Source organism: Vicugna pacos, chromosome 2 (assembly GCF_048564905.1).
Source record: "Vicugna pacos chromosome 2, VicPac4, whole genome shotgun sequence".
In the NCBI taxonomy this organism is placed as follows: domain Eukaryota; kingdom Metazoa; phylum Chordata; class Mammalia; order Artiodactyla; family Camelidae; genus Vicugna; species Vicugna pacos.
Window position 1 is genome coordinate 86,565,679 of NC_132988.1, and position 14,073 is coordinate 86,579,751.

The window sequence follows — 14,073 nt, forward strand, 5'->3', positions numbered from 1 at the left end:
TAAAAGCCAAACCCCAAAAGCACAATTATGCATTCATCTAAATTTCAGTTAAAATCTGTATTATTTGCTTAAAATAATACTTACCATTTAATGAAGTACTTATGGGTGTGGTATTGTGTTAAGTACGTATTGTAAATGTATATATATATGTATATATGTGTACAATCACATATGTACATAGTTTTATTAAATCTCATATAATACTGATAATCTGAAAAGAACTGTTACTATTGCTGTTTAAAAAAAAAACAGTTTTAATGTGACATAATTCACACACCATAAAATTAGTTCTTTTAAAGTGTATCATTCAGTAGTTTTTAGTGCATTCACAGAGTTGTACAATCATCACTACTTTCTAATTGTCAAACATTTTCATCACCTTAGAAGGAAACTTTATACCCATAATCTAACTTCTTTTTCTATGGATTTGCCTCTTCTGGACATTTCATATAAATGGAATCATACTACAGGTGTTCTTTTGTGACTGTCTTCTTTCACTTACCGTATTTCCAGGGTTCATCCTTTTGTAGCATGTGTTGGTACTTCATTACTTTGTGTGGCTGAATGATACTCCATTGTATGGATATACCACATTTGGTTTATCCATTCATCAGTTGATAAATTGCCGTTTTTATAGAAAAGTAAATTGGGGCTCAGATAAGTTAAAGTGCACTAAGAGCACCCCCCCAAAAAACCCCACATACCCATACACATACCCAAACTTATCTAACTTGTTTTAATCCTTCATATTTCAATTTAAAGATTTCCCTGATCTCGTGAGACTTTAGCAAAATGTGGAGGAAGAAATAGTTAACAGTTTGGGGGAAGAGTGGGTAGGCAGAAGGGGTAGAATTTGCTAGAAATGGGAGAAAATATGGCCAGTTTGGCTGGAGCAGAGAGGTCTCAGGGCAGTGATGGGAATTAACTGGAAAGGTAGGCGGGGACTAGACCACATGGAATCTTGAGGACCTTATTATAGATTTTGGTCTTAAACCTAAAACAAGAGGGTTGCCATTGATGGACTTTGTGACAGTGTTAGGGTGATTTTATTAGACTTCCATTTTTCATCAGATGGGGACAGAAAATTGGGTGGAGAGAGGGGTGCAGCATGTGTAGGGAGACACGTTAGGATGCAGTAGACCAGATGTGAGATGAAGGTTGAACAAATGAACAAACGTTGTTTCTTTATTTAGCAAACGTGTATATAGTGCCTAACACATGGGTGGGTGGGTACTCTTCTAAGTGCTTTACAAGATATTAACTCATTTAATCATGGATGTGGGAACTACTTAAAAGGTAGGAACAATATGTCTTGGGTTAGATATGGAAGGTAAAGGAGACTTTTAACTAAGCTTTTATAAAATGAATTCGGTAGGGTAATTTATGTTCTCATTGACATTAACTTCAGTGATGTATCCATTGAGAGTTAATGTTGGTGCTAGTGGAGAAGAATCACCTATTGCTTATTGCCCAAATACTTCTCATCCCTCCCAGAAATCTGTCTGCTTTTAAAAATGAAGCCTAGAAAAGGAATCCAACTCATTTGCTGTTAAGGGAACAGTGTGAACTCTGTGATGGTCCCTGAATTTGGAGTTCCTAGCTACAGATATCATTGAATTTAGGAATCATAAGCCTGCTTTCTTCAATTTTATTTTAAATATTCTAACTCTTTAAGCTAGGTTTACTTCATTTGGCAAAGGAGAATTTTTATCTTCAAGACTAAACTTTTTGTGTTGTGAGAAGTGCACCTGATTATCTAACTCATTAAGTATTTGGTTTCATAATTTGTTTTGAATCTTTTCATTGGTAAATATTAGAATAAAAGATACATAGTCTAATAATTACATAGAAAATTTGAAATCAAGAAACTCTAACACAGATGGTCACAGTATTCATAGGTATGTGAGAGGATTTGTAAAGGTCAGTGTATTGTCTATGGTAAGTTTCAGGCCCACTATTCCATAAACCTTGATGTCACAACCTTTCTTCCTTTGTATCTTCTGTTGTAGTCACATGTAGACTCTATCTTATGTAAGGTCCTGGCTCCAATCCTATGCTACAGTCGGGAGTTAGTTTGGAAGAACCCTAGCTCACTAGTCTTTACAACTCAGTGTCAGTCTAATCTCACTAAGTAAGTGTGGGCCTGATTTTTTTTCCATCAGTTCCAGTGTCTGGGCTGCTACCCATCCTTGTATCAAAGCCTCCACGTTTAATAATTGGTGTTTCTTCCTTCCTGAGCCTTGCCTTGTCAAACTCTTTGGTATTCCATTCTCTCCAAATACGGGACCCTGCTTTGCCCTCCAAGACAATGAAGTTCTCATCCAAAAATAAAAACAACTTAACAAGAATCAAGTTCTGCTAATAGAACCTTTTAATGATTAAACCCACCTCTCCAGGTGCATGGCCACATATTTCTTGTTCTTAGACTTTGCATTATCCACCTGTTTGCTACCATATCAGATGTTCTTTCTTGGACCTCCCTGGTGCATTTCACCTGTTATCAAACTTGAGATACCACATTCTGCCCCAGTGCTGATACATAGCTATCATGCATCCTTATGGCTGTACTGGTATTTACAGCTAGAAGGTGTCCTGACTGTCCCTCTGAACTGATTGCTAAATATTTTAAATATGACATCTCATAAGTATCTGGCCTGTTACAGTGTTTAGATCCCAGATCATTCGGTTCTGGGCTGTTCCACTACTGGCGAATGTCTTAGACTTCTTTTCTGGAGGTAACCATGTTTTCACTCCTATTACCACATTGAAAAGACACAGTTTGATAACCTTTTGCAGGATGGAATGGGCTGTGTTCTCTTGATTATTCCTCCTCCTAATTTGTTAATGCAGGATGTCACAGGACACTGCCTGTTCAGTGGAATTTCTGACAATTTTATTTTGTGTCTACTAGCTGGTTTTTATTAAGCATGCTATTTCCCAATTTTCAAAAAGTTTGCTAAAATGAGTAAAGTTTTAAGGGTTTTTACAAAAAGAGAACCCCCTTTCGATGGAGAAGGCTATAGAAACCAAATTCCAAATTCTCAGACCCATTTCTACTAGAAGATAATGAATTTTAAATATGATGGTAGTTCACAGCAGAATATCATCTGAATTGTTTTAAGAGCTGTTTTTCTAGTTATATTTATTGAACCATGTGATACAGAAAGTAGTTAGCAAATGCATTCATTAAAAATGAAGAATGAATTAATATCCATTTACATGCAGTATAGTAGCAATGTAACATAATCAAATACAGATTACATTAGATGCATTAAATGGATCTTTTTTGTTTAAAATAAGTTTCACTGGTGTTTATAGAGCTTTAGTCATAATTGCCAAAACTTGGAAGCAACCAAGATGTCCTTCAGGAGGTAAATGGACAAATAAACTGTGATACATCCAGACAATGGAATATTATCCAGTCCTAAAATGAAATGAGCTATCAGATCATGAAAAGACATGGAAGAAACTTAATTGCCTATTACTAAGTGAAACAAGCCAGTCTGAAAAGGTTACATGCTGTATGATTCCAATCATATGACTTTCTGGAAAGGGAAAACTATGGAGACAGTAAAAAGATGATTGATTGCTGGGGGTTGGGGAGGAGGAGGGATGAATAGCTGGAGCACAGAGGATTTTTAGGGCAGGGAAACTACCCTGTATAATACTATAATAATGAATACATTTGTTCAGACCTATAGAATTTACAACACAAAGAGTGAACCCTAATGTAAACTGCGGACATTGGGTGATAAAGATGTGTTGCTGTGGATTGATGAATTGTAACAGATATACTAGGGGATGTTAATAATGGAAGAGGCTATGTATGTGTGGGAGCAGGAGGTATTTGGGAAATCTGGGTACCTTCCTCTCAATTTGGCTGTGAGCCTAAAATTGCTCTTAAAGTGTTTTGCAAAAAAAGATGAAAAAATTTCACATAAAATTTTGGAGCAGTATATGAATGAGTCATTCTTATTGCAGGGAGACTGTGGAAGAAAAGAAAATGATGGTTCCAATAAAATGGCCTTAGTGTAATATTCTTGAAGATAAGTATAGTGGTGCTTTTTTATGCAGATTACAGAGGCAGTGGATTGCCATGGTTTGATATATATGTCCTCGAATGGTTCATGGATAAAGTATCCCATTGGCTGCTTGTGAAGTCGGTATTTCATCTGCTAAGAGGCAGGGATAACTGGAAGGAAGATTTTTTAGAAGTCTACATAGACTGTTTTTAGGACCTGAACTTAAAATTTAGCTATGCAGAAAAAGGAAGTGAGGGTAACTTCTAGTAGTGATGGGTTTTGATGGCTAGACTAGATATGGAATATAGAGCAGAGGAAGGAATCGATAGCTCTAAAGTTTAGATCATTGAAATTTCACCCTTTGAAATCACTGATGATGAAAGGCAGAGAATTGATAGTGCACCAAGATATGTGGTTTGGGTCATGGACAGTGAGTAAAGTGAAGTGGCTGAAACCCTAAGAGAAATATCTCATCAAGATATCTAATATGAATTGGGAGAACTATATATGACTTTTTAAAAATTAGGCTTTTGAATTATCTTATTGATCCTTCACTCTGCTTCCTAGAGCTTTGTACCTGACAATCATGTAACTCTCTCTGAATTGCTTGATGGATATTACTTGTGGTATTAAATAAATAGGTTTTCTTGTTTATGGTGTTTTTGAAACTTTTTAATCATCGAAATTAGGTTTAAGTAAAATCATTGTGTAGAACCAACTGTTCTGCTTTAGAAGAATAGTGGAAGGCAGCAGTGCTCCACCCTAGCTGCACAACAGAGTCACGTTGGGGAGTTTTCAAAGACATACAGATGCTCGGGCCTCCCTCCAAAGATTTTGATTCTGATTTAAGAAATTGCCAGAGAAGGCCAGCAAAGACCAACATCAGGTCAGAAAACTTGACTTTGCCAGAATACTGAGAGTGGATATGAAATCTTTTTCAGGGGATGGAATCATAAACAGTCTGACAGAGACAAGTTTTTATGTTTGCCAATTTACTACTTTACGGTGAGAAATTACGCCAAGTGAATGAACGTTAATGCTGGAGCTGGCAGACCATTCTTTGCTCTCCTTGTGGGGTAGGTCATACAAAGCTAAATTGTAATCAGGAAGTTGTATGGAGATCAAAAAATTTTATATTTGTGATGCTCTGCTATAGGGGCTAGAACATTCATCCTTTTGCCCACCCTACTGAACTTTACATACATGGACATTACATTTCCATCAGCAATGTGTTAAGTGTCAGTTTCCCTATACCTTGCCAGCAATAGATCCAATTATTCTTTTTAATATTTGCCACAATTTAATATTTGTGTATAGAATGAAAGTTCACTGCTAGTTTAATTTGTATTTTCTGGGCATTACAAACTTTCACATGTTTCTTGTCTTTTTAGATTGGTTCTTGTGTGAATTGCCTAATTATATCTTTTGCCAATTTTTCTCTGTTGTCTTTTTTCATTAACTTATAAGAGCTCTTTGAATATTTTATATTTTTGTTGTCTACATTTTATTCTTTCCCCCCGACTTTGTCCTTTCTTATTTATGGTATCATTTGCCTTATAAATATTTAAAATTTTTACATGGTTGAATGCATTTGCCTTTTTTTATAACTTTGGGCTTTCTGTCTTAGCTAAAGGTCTCCTCTCCTGGATTATACATGTTGACTTTGAATTTTTTTCTAAAACTTTAAAAACATTTTAACTTCATATCCATCTGGAATTTGTTTTTTGATATATTATATTTATTTTCCTCTAGGTGATTAGTGACATATTTCAGCATTATTACTAAATAAATCATCCCTTTCCTATGTTGAATTCTTATTCTTGAATTTTGGGGGGTTCTCTAATTTTTTACATTAATCTTACATTCATGAGTTGATTACTTTTGCATTATGTTCTGATATAGTCATTTTATATTTTATATATATATTTTAACCCATTTTACTAAGAGTTTTTTTAAATTGATGTATAGTTGATGTACAATATTATATAAGTTACAGGTATACAATATAGTGATTCACAATTTTTAAAGGTTATGCTCCATTTATAGTTATTATAAACTATTGGATATATTCCCTGTATTGTACAATATATCCTTGTAGCTTATTTTATACATAATAGTTTGCACCTCTTAATTTCCTACCCCTATATTGTCCTTTCCTCTTCTTTCTTCCCACTGGTTACCACTGCTTTGTTCTCTATATATCTGTGAGTCTTTTTTATTATATTCACTGGTTTCTTTTATTTTTTAGATTACACATATAAGTGATATCATATAATATTTATCTTTCTCTGCCTGACTTATTTTTAGCCTAATACCCTCCAAGTCTGTCCATGTTGTTGCAAATGGCAAAATTTCATTTTTAATGGCTGAGTAGTAGTCCATTATATATGTATACCATATCTTCTTTATCCACTCATCTGTTGATTGACACTTAGGTTGCTTCCATATCTTGGCAATTGTAAATAATGCTGCTATGAACATTGGGGTGCATGTGTCTTTTCAAATTAGTGTTTTTGTTTTTGTTTTGGATATATACCCAGGGTTGGAATTGCTGGGTCATATGGTAGTTCTATTTTTAGTTTTTTTGAGAAAACTCCGTACTGTTTTTCACAGTAGCTATACCAGTTTACATCCCACCAAGAGTTTACAAGAGTTTCCTTTTTTCCACATCCTCCCCAACATAAGTTATTTTTGTTTGATGATAATCATTCCAACAGGTTTGAAGTGATACCTCATTGTGGTTTTGATTTGCATTTCCCTGATGATTAGCAATGTTGAGCATTTTATATTACGTTTTTATGTAATGTTTTGATTATAATTATAATCTGTTTTGATTATAATTCTCTTCTGATTTAGAAAATATTATTTGTATTCTTTTTAAATAATTCTTTGAGCTGTTCTTGTATATTTATTCCTCCAAGTATACTCTAAGATAATTTTATCCAATGCAACCTAAAAAAATAGTATTGAAGTCTTGATTAGAATTATACTAATATATTAATTTTGTGAAAACTGACACTTACAACAAGTGCCTCTTTTCTACAAATGTGTTCTCTTTGTTCTGATCTTTTTTTGTGTTCTTTAAAAAGTTCTTGTAGTTTCTTCTATATAAGTCCTATGCTTTTTAATTAAACTTATCTCAACCAATTTTATATTTGGGAATAGATTTTTATCCATTTTCATTTCTATGTGGTAAATCCTAGTTAGCATAGAAATTTCATGTCATCTTTTTCAATATTTGTAACAATGATCTCATTTTCTTGTATTATTGTATTTACTTATATTACCCCATAACCTTGACGGTGTGGAATGATAAGCAAGAATCAGCATCTTCGTTTAGTTTCTGTTTTAATTGAAATAGGTTTGATTTTTTGAAACCTATAATAATTTTTGCTGCTGGTGTTTGGTAAGTATTTTACTTGTTTCCTTTGTCTCTGGCTGCTGGATACCAGTAGATGTGCAGTTACATTTCTTTGTTGACTAACTGTGAGCCATACAATACTACTTCAAGATGTAATCCCACGTGTGATGGAAGAGAAAGCAGTCTGAGTCGCTGTAAGCCTCTCTTAATTAGCGACCAGTTAAGAAATTAAGAGGAAACCCCTTTGTTCTTGGTCTTCTCATATTGTCTCAGCCTCAGAAGTGTGGGGGACTCAGCCCACCTATTTTTAGACTCTGCTCGCCTTCTTAGAAGCCAAAGGAAAATGACCACATAACCATATGCACCTGTTACCTCCGCCAGATGCTGGGTCTAGGTATGTTTGATGGATGAAACAACTGTATATGTTTGCTGGAGGATTCTAGTGTTCATGTGTTCACTTTAGGGCTACCCTGTGCTGATACCCTGGCTCAAGTCTGGCCAGAGGAGAAGTTTGCCACAATAGATTTTTCATTGGCAGTGGATTTTTTATGGGCAGAAGAGTGGGGAACGAAAATGAATACAACTTTTTTATTGCTTCTGATACCATACGCATGGTTGAGATATAACTCAACTTGTTTATTTTCTGGAGAGGAAGCAAAAGTTTAGAGAGGTTATATAATTTAACTAAGATTATAATGATACCAAGTAGCCAAGTGAAGTCAAGGCCTCTTATCTTCTGACCCCTAGGTCCATGCGTATTTTAAAAATACCACATTATTCTGAAATTTTTAGAACAGTTTCTCAGCTGAACTTCTGAAGGTTCAAAAGAGTACAGGAAAATAATAATCTCAGGGAGACTCTGGCTGAGTGAATAATGGATTATTTAAATGATGGGTCATTTTTCTTCAGCTTTATAATCAGTGATATTTCTGTAGCAGATTTTAAGTAAAAGACATTGGAAATATGCCAAACAGGTCATAGGACTTCTATGTTTAGAAACTCTTTTCAATGGGAATAATTTAGACTAGGATAAATAAACATTTTAAGAGCAGCTGTACAAAGAACAAGCAAGTCTTAAGTTTTCTGTCCATTGAAATTCGTCCAGAAGCAAAAAGTTGGACTGAGTAGTGAGGAAGGTGATTTCATTCACACAGAATAGACACTTAAAGTATTTAGGAATAGAATTAATAAGAATTAGGTAAATTCTTCTAGAAAGAAATTGTATGTTTTTCTTTGGGTACGTGAAAGAAGACAAATTGGTGAGGGAATGCCAGGTTCTAGATGAGAAGTCTTAATTAAGATGTCAGTTTTCTTCTAATTATTTTGTGAAGGTATGCATAAGCTTGGAAGTATAAGTGAATGACAATAGATGAGAAATTATTGAAGATAATGAGTAAACCAGGAGTATTTGTGCCAGCAGATAATAAAGCGTATTACAAAGCTACAATAATTTAAAGAATGGTGCTGATACAGAAACTGATTGTTAATGAGCAGGATAGAAAGGATATTTGAGTATGCATTTAGTTTATGATAGTGAATAAAATCAGTGACAAAATTAAACTAAAGGTACCCAGAAGAATTGATTAAATAGTGGGGAAAAATAATGAAGTCTTTATTGTGTAATACCCACAATAAATCCTAGTTGGACAGATTTAAGTGAAATAAATAAAACTAACTTTTATAAGAGTTATAAGAAAATATAAGTAAATATATACATGATCAAAATGGGGAAGCCTTTTCTTTTTAGCCCATTTTATGTAAATGAATTTGAAGATGCAACCAAAATATTCTATTTGGGAAAAAGTTATTCTCAGCAAAGAGTATGTTTAATAATATAGAGTTTTAAGAAGGAAAAAAACAAAAGGATATGTCTGGCATAAAAGAATAATATCTGGCAGTTCTGGAGGAAACAGAGTCACTGATCTGAAAGTTCTTAAACTGAGGACCAGAGTTCACATTCCATTCAAATGTGACAACTGACTTTAATTAGAAGTCAATTTCCTTATCATAAATGAACAATAACTTGAAGTAGTGTTTTGGATCTAGTTCCTGCCAGGAATTTTACCAGCTGGTTGTTAAATTATTGGTGACTTGAAATCAGCCATGATGGGACATTTCCACAATGGAAATTAGCAAGTGGTGCAAATCAAGGAAACTTTTTAATTTCTTTTTTTTTTTAAAGAGAACCATTTACCAGCTTGTCAGTTGCAATAAGATTGGATTTGTTAGTATAAAAATATGCAAAATTCCTTAATAAGTATTAAGTAATGCTTTGATTCCATCAGAAGTAAACAGTATCTGGTAAGAGATTCCTTCATTTTTGAAGGATTTTGAGGTATACCTTGCCTTATACAGCAAATTGTGTTTGTGCACTGAGGCCATCAAATGATGCTTTCATATTGTACCTCTCAACATGTACAACACACACATTACTTACATTTTCTTTATTCCTCTTAAGAAATAGTTGCTTTCAGATGCACAGTTTTCCTTTTGATAGTTGAAAGGTACACCCGTCCAACTGGCCTCCCCAGAAGTTGAAGTTTTCTATTATTCCCAAATACTGATTTTGCTATCTTTATTTTTACTTTTAATTTGTCTACTGTATAACCTGATTTGTGTTTTTGACATTTTCTTTCTCTGAGGTTGAGCCAAGTACATTATTGTTTTAAGCTTTAGCTTGAGCTGTTGTTTATTGTGACTCTTCCTTTTGGTTCTGGCTGATAAGAATAGAATAGACTTTTCTTTCTTTTTAAAAAAAATTAATAGACTTTTGTAAAGAGCAGTGTCAAGTTTACAGAAGTTTGAGAAGGAAGTGCAGAGACTTCCCATGTACTCCCTTCTCCTGTCCTCCCTTGAACCCCCCAACTCCCACCCCAGCTCCTGCTCCCCTACTGTTGACATTTTACGTTACTGTCGTACATTGGTTACAATTGATGAATGTACATAAATACAACGTAATCACCCCAATCCATAGTTTACAACATGGTCGCTTTTGATGTGCATTCTGTGGGTTTTAGCAAATATAAAATAACATATATCCATCATTACAATATCATTCTGAGTACCATCATGCCCCTAAAAATCCTCTTTGCTCCACCTATTTCTCCTTCCTTTCCTTCAAACCCTGGCAATCACTGATCTTTCTTTTTTTTTTAAATGGAGGTACTGTGGACTGAACTCAGGACCTGGTCGACGCTAAGCACACACTCTACCACAGAGCTACACCTACACCCCTATACACTCATCTTTTTATTGTCTCCATAGTTTTGCCTTTTCTAGAATGTCAGACAGTTAGAATCATACAGTATATGACTTTTTCAGACTGGCTTCTTTCACTTAGTAATATGCAGTTAGGTTCCCTTCAAGTCTTTTCATGGCTAGATAATTCATTTCATTTTAGCACTGAATAATATTTCAGTGTCTGGATGTACCACAGTTTGTTTATCCATTCACCTACTGAAGGACATGTTAGTTGCTTCCAAGTTTTGGCAATTATGAATAAAGCTGCTGTAAACATCTGTGTGCAGGTTTTTGTGTGGATGTTTTCATTTCCTTTGGATAAATACCAAAGAGCACAGTTGCTGTCTTGTGTGGTAAGAATATATTTCGTTTTGTAAGAAGCCTTCAAACTGTCTTCCCTTTTACATACCCACCAGTGATGACTAAGAATTCCTGTTGTTCACATTCTCACCAGCACTTATTGCTGTCAGTGTTACGAGTTTTGGTTGTTCTAATAGCTGTAATGGTATCTTATTGTTGTCTTAATTTGCATTTTTCTGTAGACATATGATGTGGAGCATCTTTTCATATGCGTATTTGTCACCAATATGCCTTCTTTGGTGAAGAGTGTAGTCAAATATTTTGCCCATTTTAAAATTAGATTGTTTATTTGCTTATTGAGTTTTAAGAATTATTTATATATATTGGATAACAGTTCTTTATCATATATGTGTTTTGCAAAGATTTTCTCCCAGTCCATCTTTTCATTCTCTTAACTGTCTTTTGCAGAGCTGAAGTTATTAAATTTTTTTGTTTTTATTTTATTTATTTATTTTTTTATTGATGTATAGTCAGTTACAATGTGTAAATTTCTGGTGTACTGTGCAATGTCCCAGTCATGCATATACATACATATGTATTCATTTTCATATTCTTTTTCATTAAAGGTTATTATAAGATACTGAATATAGTTCCCTGTGCTATGCAGAAGAAATTTGTTTTTTCAAATATATTTTAATATATAGTGGCTAACATGTACAAATCTGAAGTTATTAATTTTAATAAAGCTCAGTTTATCAATTTTTCTTTCATGGATTTTGATTTTGATGTTGGATCTATAAAGTCCTTGCCAAGCCCAAGAACTCTTTGATTTTCTCCTTCTTATAGTGTGGAAATTTGTAGTTTTGCATTTTACATTTAGATCTATTGATTTATTTTGAGTTAGTTTTTATAAAAGATGTAAGCTCTGTGCCTAGATTCTTATTTATTTTTGAGTTAGTTTATGATTTATTTTGAATTAGTTTTTTGTAAAAGGCATAGGTTGTGTCTAGATTTTTTTTTTTTGCAATCATTTTTTTTCAGTCATTCCAGCACCATTTGTTGAAAGGTCTCCTTTTTCTATGAATTGCCTTTGCTACCCCGTCACAGATCATTTTCAGTTGACTGCATTTGTGCGGGTCTATTCCTGGGTTCTCTGTTCTGTTCCACTGATCTATTTATGGATTCTTTAACCAGTACCACACTGTCTTGATTACTGTAGCTTTAAAGTAAGTCTCGAAGTTGGGTAGTGTAAGTCCTCCAACTTTGTTCTCCTTCAATGTTGTGTTGGCTATTCCAGGTCATTTGCCTCTTCACATAAACTTCAGAAGCAGTTTGTTGATAGCCACAAGTAACTTGCTAGGATAGGCTTGCTTTTTAAACTAAGAATTTTGCTTTTGCTTTTAAAATTCAGAGATATTTTTGACTTTTTTTCTTATTCAAAGACCATTTACCTTATACCTTTTCTTTCCTAGGTCATCATCAACATGTTTATTATTAGCCAATATAAGTAATAGTTATTATAATAGGAAGCAATTGTGTGGTATTTTGTTACCTTTATTATATAAATCTCTACATAAATGTGTGTGTGTAATACGCATGTCCATATATAAAGTTGTGACTACAGTGTAGTAACTTCTATCCCTAAAGACCTGTCCTTGGGGGTGAGGGTGCTGCAGGCAGCTTTCACAGACTCCACTGGGGTCTTTTTAGACTACATCCACCCACCCTTATCCTTCCCATCCATCATCTGAAACACCTCGGTCATTGAGAGTCACTGTGTATTTTGAGGGATGTTATGTTTAGAGTGTGGTGTGTAAGAATATAGTAGAGGCAGAAAAAGCTGAGACATGTTGCTCTAAAGTAGTGAAACCAAACATGCATCAGTTTAGGGGTTCTGTGTCTCTTCTCACTTGTCTGTTCCCTTTGATTGAATTTAAATTTATCCTGTAAGGGTATAAGAGTCTTACAAGCATGAAAAAGATCATTGTTTTATGAAATATGCTAAGTATAGTACTATAGAGAGAGTCAGCCGTCTAAAAATACCTTATTTATTTTTCATTTGCATCTTATCGAAGAGAAAGAGTAGACATGCTCACTTTTAATTTTTTAATTTTATTTTAATTTTATATGTTGTTTGTTCAGGTCTTGATTTACTCTTTTTATTATCAGTTAGAGTTTAATAAATTTATATTCCAAGGATGTTTACTATGACATTAGTTTTTCTACAAGTTGTAATTCAGTGCCTGAATTGTGTTCTTAAGAGTTACACTCAACAATTATGTCTTTTTCTGTCATGGGCTTACATAAAATTTTCAAAAAATTTTAATAGCGTGTAGAGAAATAGTAATACTTAACCTGATAAAATATTTAACTCAAGCAGTCAAGTGACATCAAGTTAATCTAGTTATGTGGAAACTAGCCTTCTCACCTTGCTTAGAGTAACCATCCCTTTTTCTTAACTATTAGCAGAATATGAGAAAAATTCACATATCTTTACCAAAGGTGAACATTATAGTGAAATATATAATTGGAGGAAACTACTTTGATAAATGAAAATGTTATCTAATTTTTATTTATTTTTAAAATGTTAGTAAGGTTAAATATTATTTTCATAGTTATTGGCTTCTTCTGTTTTATCTTTTGTAGCTTGTTTCTTCATGTCCTTTGTCCAGTTTTCAGTTTGGGGGTGTGGGTCTTTTTCTAATGGATTTTATTAGAGCTTTGTGGATGGAGGTAAAAGAGATTAACTCTGAAAAAGTAACTTTCATAAAAATTTGATGTTTTTAAACTTGAAGTATTTTTATTTTGGAAGACAATATAGATATTTGGAAGATAAATCTTCATTTGGAAGATGAGTACAGATTTCCCTAAAACTTTGGGCTTTATTGGCAAATTTCTTAAAATACACAATTTTGATACCTAGGACTATTTGTTTATGCTTAATTTATGTTTATGCTTTTTAGGAAGTAGAAGACAGTAAGGGTGAGTTATTTGAGAGATCATTTGAACTAAAATTTCTTCCTTTTCTTTCTTTATTTCTTTGAGGAGACTTTAAAGGCTAAAATGTCATTAAGTTTATACCTCATCAAAGTCTATAATTCAAGTACCAAGGTCTAATATAGGCTTCTTGTTTAAAACATTTATTGTAAA

The 14,073-nt window shown here is 33.7% G+C and overlaps 1 protein-coding gene across 8 annotated transcripts in view; it reads left to right on the plus strand.

The window, feature by feature from the left end:
- FRYL (FRY like transcription coactivator) overlaps positions 1–14,073 on the plus strand; it is a 226,746-nt gene that overhangs the window by 80,882 nt on the left and 131,791 nt on the right. For 6 of the 8 annotated variants that reach the window (XM_072944291.1, XM_072944305.1, XM_072944308.1 and 3 more), the window contains one exon: positions 4,964–5,098. The exons of the other annotated variants lie outside the window; for them this stretch is intronic. In XM_072944291.1, coding sequence (XP_072800392.1) covers positions 5,059–5,098 — 40 coding nt within the window. In that variant the 5' untranslated portion in view covers positions 4,964–5,058. The remainder of the gene's footprint in view (positions 1–4,963; positions 5,099–14,073) is intronic. 8 annotated transcript variants of the gene reach the window in all.